At 33.2% G+C, this 6,415-nt stretch overlaps 1 protein-coding gene and 1 long non-coding RNA gene across 2 annotated transcripts; both read right to left on the bottom strand.

The window, feature by feature from the left end:
- On the bottom strand, positions 1-2,268 carry LOC127157911 (uncharacterized). Its single transcript, XR_007826023.1, has 4 exons — positions 2,105-2,268; positions 1,796-2,020; positions 107-147; positions 1-36 (listed from the first exon to the last, which is right to left on the bottom strand). It is a non-coding gene; the product is annotated as an uncharacterized LOC127157911 (long non-coding RNA).
- A 2,198-nt stretch (positions 2,269-4,466) lies between these two features.
- Positions 4,467-5,631, bottom strand: LOC127157910 (ICOS ligand-like; the record flags this gene model as incomplete). The annotated part of the gene is made up of 3 exons (XM_051101092.1): positions 4,467-4,932; positions 5,074-5,391; positions 5,481-5,631. Coding segments are annotated over 3 exons (666 nt in total), but the record flags the coding sequence as incomplete, so codon positions are not given.
- Positions 5,632-6,415: the final 784 nt, after the last annotated feature.

Raw genomic sequence — 6,415 nt, 5'->3', positions numbered from 1 at the left:
CGCCAATAACAGCCTCTACTGTGACCTGCAGACAACCTGAAATCACAGAAGCTGTAAGCAAACAGTTTGGCATTTATTTGCGTGGTATGATTTGTTTGATGCTCACCTTTGTTTATCAGCACTGCAAACACACAGATGAAGCAGCATCTGCAAAAAGAGAAAAAAAAATAAAAAAATCAGTATATTCCTGTAACTCAAGCAGTATCATGACACTAGTAATACCAAGGTCAAAGTTTAGTTGATTCCCACATAGATGTTATAAGACATCCTTGTGGTTAAATTATCTAATGTTTTGTTGTTGATAAAAGTGATCTGTGAGCTTATTATTTTATGTTGAATATTAATTCATTTTAACACAAACAAACACAAGTTTTATGAGTTATTTCATAGGCGTAATGGTGTTTATATTGTACAAATTGTATTTTCTAACCCTATTTCAGAATGTGGTGGATGTGGAATAATCATTTTGAATCTAAAATGAACTGGGAAAAAAGTCTCTTGGCTCAACTTACCCCTCAGTGTGGGGTAAGTTAAGCCACATGAGGATAACCTGTGCTACTGATTATTCTAAAGGAAACTGAACATTTTCACCTCATGCTGTATCAAAGGAAAAGCAATTCAATAAAAAATACTTAAAAATACTTGAAATACTTAAAAAATACTTATAGTTATAGTGTAATATTCAGTGGTAGATATAGTGCAATTCAGATGTATCATTTAGTCTGATATCTGTATTTTTTTTAATTATTATTCAATTAAAATGTCAAAAGGCATTAGATATGTGGATATGTATCCATTTATTGTCCTTTAATAATATATAATAATATATTAGGTTCACCATTATCCTGTACATACTAAACTCACCCTAAATATAGTACAGTTTGACAGTGAATGTTTATGAAGGCGATCATCTTTATCCATTCTACCCAGACTACAATCCAGAATGCTAATGCTAAATGCTAATCACTAAATCAAAACAATATGTACAGCAAATAAACCATGCATATATACCTGATAATCATTATTTAACCAATTCACATTTAATCTACTAGTGTCACTTAAACAAAATGTCCCTTTTCTAGTTAAAATAAAGCATTTGACAACCCAAACACAGCAGGCTGAGGCCCTCACTAGGAAGTATGTCACTTGTTTTTTTCTAAACAGCATTCAGAGTTGATCAAACGTACCTTTTCATTGTGGTGACCCACTATTATCAATATGCTTCTTTAAATTATTGAATATAAAAAAAATCAATAAATAAAAATCTGAAATTAGGGTGAAATATTACGTTCTCAGCAGAACGTATCGTGACTCCTCCACTTCCGTAAGCTACGGACAGTACGGAAGATGTCATACTTTAACTGACGTCGACAGTAACGAGATGATATGGTCATAAAAGCCCTTGTTTTATGAATATTTCTCAAATTTACTTTAGTAAATTCAGTAAGACTCCTGAGAGGCAAGATGATTCTTGTATGTTTTCAAATATATTCTGAACTTCTACTGAATTTTCACCATTAATAATATTGAGCATATTTCTGATTTCAGTCATTGTATCTCAACTGTATTGAAATTTAGTTCATCAATAACTGTCATGTGAAAAGCTTAGTTTTATTTCAAATTGTCATTGGTTAGACTACAAAATTCGGTGCTAGTTTCACTGAAGATCAATTAAATTTGACATCATTTGAATAAATAAATAAGCTGGTCTGGTCAGTAGGTAGCTATAGATGAGCTTACATCTGATGTGAAATTAACATCAGTTAATGAAATTAGTAAATGTACTCAGACTTACATGAGTATGAGAGTAAAGCGTCCTTTCGTCGACTCTTCTGGGTAAACACTGTATTCTGGATCCTGAACTTCAAGTAAAACTTTATCTGAATGATGTCTTGATGACGCTCTTTCTTAAAAACATATCTTGACTTCAGTTTTTATCACTGAAAGAAGAATGAACAAGAATGCAGAGATTCTAGTAACACCCTCATTCAGACCTACAGAACGAAATTAAAGAGAAAACCTAAAAGAACAGAGAAATACAGCCTGATTTTGTAAGTTTTCAAAACTTAATTAACAAAGAGTCAACATTTTTCTAAGAAATTACCTGTTTTCTTTTTTTGTATCGGAGCTCAATCCAGAAAGCCGTCTGCCTCAATCTCCTGTTTTCATCCTGACAGACTGCTATGGAGACTCAGTGATCATATCTCTGATTGTCTGATGGCAGAAGTTCAGACAAGCCAAGTACGTTGCAAAGTTACCATCATGGTGACTTAGGTATGAATTTTATCAGCAGTGATCTTTTTATTCAGACTGAAAACTGAATGAGACCAAAAACACCCAATCTCCCAACATTGTCTTGATTTGCCTTTCAAACTCTGTTGTTTAAATTTGTTTGTTGGCATATTAGCATGTTTAGTTGTGTGTGTTGCTTGTTTTAGGTCTGCTGAACGTTTTGAATTTATTAGCACACACATTTATTTTGTATTATACAGCTTTTATTTTAACTGTTGCTGAAATAATTGTGTTTTCCTCATTGCTCTTTCAGTATGCTGGACTTCTACCCACATATTGAGACTTCTACCCTCAAACCAACAGTTTATGTGACTGTATGACATGTTCTTAAAGTTTATGTTTAACCTGTGCTTAATAATAATCTGGGCTAACTGAAAAATTATTATTCAGAAAATCAAATAAAAAGTTTAAACCTGTTAGACCTTAAAGTATTAGTGAAATATTTTATACTAGTTATAGGCTTATATATATAAAGGTCTGTCGTTTTGAAAATGAAAACATATTTTTTGTTGTGTATAATTTTATATTTAGCTCAAAAAAAGGTGTTTTATAGCACTCGAAGCACCACACACTGGTGAGGCCTGCTGGTCAAAACTGTGTATGCAACAACAACAACAACAACAACAACAACAACAACAACAACAACAAAACTCACTGCAATTTTTTTTTTTTTTTGAAAACACAATATATAAAATTAAAATCACCAACTCATCAAATACCAATAAATATAAGTGTCTGCACAATAAATGTTCTTTTATTAATCTGCAGGGCCTGTTTTATGGAGGCTTGTTTATAAAACTGACCCAAGATGAGATAAAAACCATAAACACTGTCAATGTTTCGCCACTGGGGGGCAATCTCATGATCCATGGGTTTACTGACATCATTGCCACCCAGCGGTGAACCATTGAAACTTTCAAACGTTTCTACAGTTGTGACATAATAAAGCCTAGTTTACTGAAATCATGTGATTTTTGCAGTATGATACGTGCTCCCATGTCATCTGATCTTCAGTAGGTCTCTATGGACGTTCCTATAGACATCTATTCTTTTATAATAATGTTAAGTTTCCACGTATTATTCATCCAAGAATTGCCTTGTGCGCATGAACCTTTTGTATTGTAGGCCTATGAAATATAGCATTTTGTATTGTGTTTGACCTTCACTGGGCCCTCAAAGATCCTTCATCTGTGCTTTATATTAAAAGGAGAAGTCCTCTTCCAGAACAACAGTTTACAGATAATGTACTCACCCCCTTGTCATCCAAGATGTTCATGTCTTTCTTTCTTCAGTCATAAAGAAATTACGTATTTTTTTTTTGAGGGAAATGTTTCAGGAATTTTCTCCATATTAATGGACTTCTGTGGTGCCCCAAATTTGAGCTTCCAAAATGCAGTTTAAATGCAGCTTCAAATGATCCCAGCCGAGGAAAAAGGTCTTGTCTAGAGAAACGATTGGTTATTTTCATAAAAATAATACAGTTTATATACTTTTTAACATCGAATGCTGGAGTCTTGACTTTATTCTGGAGTCAGATTTTTGTTTGGAAACTAAATTTTTATATTTTTTTTTTTTTTTCCGGTTCATGACAGTTAGGGTATGTAGAAAAACTCCCATCTCATGTTCTCCCTCAACTTCAAAATCATCGCTGTTTTACCTTTTTTGTTAAGGGTGTTTAATCTTGTTTGCATGTTTACTTGGTAAAGATTGTGTTAGTACTTCTGCAGCGATGTAAATTGATTTTGAAATGATTTTTGAAGTTGAGAGTTCAAAAAGTAATACAAGATGAGCATTTGAGATTAAAACTAAAATTGTATTTTGTTAATGAAAGTAACCGATCTTTTCGCTATACAAGACCCTTCGTCCTCGGCTGGGAACATTTACAACCAAATTTAGGAACGTTTGTAGTTGCATTTAAAGGTTGTAATTATTTAGACAAATGGGTTTGGGAGTAATGTAATAAGGCGTTGAGTAAGTGCAGGTGAAGAGAAGCTTTCATAATACTTGCTATAAAAACTTGCAACAGGAAAGTATTTAAATGTTAAGCCAAAAAAATGTATGGATTTCAGAAGAAAACACTTCAGTCCTGGAAATTTGTTGAGTTTAAGATAATTAATAAAGTTTTGTTCTGGCAGAACACACCATGAAGAAAGAACACTGGTATGTTAAGGCAGCAACATATTGACAGGATTGATATAAAAAATAATCCTATTTTTGTGTTTCAAGATCTCATTCTGTTATCCAGTACAAACAAGCAGTGCACATTATTTTGTATCAATTTATTGTAAAACAGCAACAGAGCACAAAACAGTGTAATACTTATAATACAGGACTTAACAGTAGTGTGCACCTGAAAGAAACAATGAAAGCTGTACTAACTGAAAATCATTTTTAACATACTGTACAATGTAGTCAGTGTGAAAGAAAATGAGTCTGTTAATTCTTAAAAAAAAACTGTTCCTTCTATAACGGAGCTTGAGCTCTTTTTTCCCCTGTGAACCATGAAATAGGCTATTATAAACAAAAAAACTAATACAAGTGTGCAAACACAGATCAGTAATATCTTCCACCAGTCTGACTTTGTTTCTGGTCCTTGGTTTTCTTGTTCAGTGTTTTTGTTTTCTTTTTCTGTTGTTGATTCTGTAAGTTCAGAAAGAAAAAAACAAAAACATTACTGCACTGTGATACAGACAACAGATCTGTCTATCATTTATATACAACACCATTTAGACTGGAATTCTTTTTTTTTTTAATCTAATTATTTATTTATTTTTTACACACCAGTGGGGATCAGTTTTATGGTCTCCTGTTTGTCTGAGGGTTTGATGAAGCAGCTGAACTCTCCTGCATCAGCGTGTTGAAGATTGTTGAGTTTGATGGAGAAGTTTCCTCTCTCATACTCATCAGGGAAAGTTTCAACTCTGTTCTTGTACTGTTGGTCCTGTAATGCTACTGAATATTCACCCTTAATTATATCATACACAATCTTGCTGTTATTGTGTCTCCAATGCACTTCAGTGTCCTGATCACGTTTAGCTGAGGAACACGGCAGAACAACAGAACTGCCAATAACAGCCTCTACTGTGACCTGCGGATACACTGAAATGACAGAAAATTTGTATTGTACTGATTGTAAACAGTTTGTTGCATGAATGTATCTTTTAAATGTAGCTTGTTCAGATACTCACCTTTATTTATCAGCAATGCAATCACACAGATGAAATAGCCACTGCAGTAACAGAAGAAAAAAATGACTTGTAAGACACTCTTAATTTCAAAATCCTGATAAGATGACGTTGTGGTTAAATTATCTAATGTTTTGTTATTATAGTGATTTGTCAGTTATGTTGGATTAACAGTTTCATGTGAGAGAGAGAAATACAGTAAAATTAATCATTCAGTCTGAAATCATAGACTATTTGACAATTTATTTTTTATTGACAGTAAATGTTTCTGAAGGGAAGCATCTTAACCCATCTTATCTTACTGGAGAAATAAAGAGTGCAGATGCAAAACCAGCTAAAAGCCATCTCGGTCAAAAATGAGATAATGAAACTGAGTGAATGCTCTCGACACACATTATACGTCCATCAAATACTTTTTCTTCAAACTCGCTAAAATAGCAGCCTCAGCCCAATCAGAAGTACCAGTACTTACATAGAAACCTATACATCTGAGCCTGATAAAAATGTGTTTTTTTAAAGAAAGACGTCAGATGGATTTAGCTGGTTTTGCATCTGAACTCTTCAAATATTAAATGCCCCATTAGACTAGGAAAATCAAATGACGAAAACTAACTTCACATGATCACTTCACATCAGTAATACAAATGGCTAAAGATAGCTGCTAGTGTCATACAGCAGAATAAAAAGAACAACGTGCACCACAAAACAAAAATACAACATGCTAATGCTAATGCTAAATCAAGAATAGTTTCAGCTATTTCTCCTGTTACTCATTAGTTAATTAAACCATGGTTAATGCATTAGTGGTGTTAAAAGGTTTTGTTTGTTAATGCTAGTTTAAGTGAAGTTTTTTCACTTAAAAAAAAAAGGCCACTGACGACCGTACAAACATATCGCAGACGAGCTAAAGTGAAATGTGTGGGATGTACAATATATAT

This window comes from Labeo rohita, unplaced genomic scaffold (genome assembly GCF_022985175.1).
Source record: "Labeo rohita strain BAU-BD-2019 unplaced genomic scaffold, IGBB_LRoh.1.0 scaffold_1250, whole genome shotgun sequence".
Classification (NCBI taxonomy): domain Eukaryota; kingdom Metazoa; phylum Chordata; class Actinopteri; order Cypriniformes; family Cyprinidae; genus Labeo; species Labeo rohita.
The sequence above is the reverse complement of the archived record's forward strand: the minus strand, read 5'-3'. Positions and strand labels throughout refer to the sequence as shown.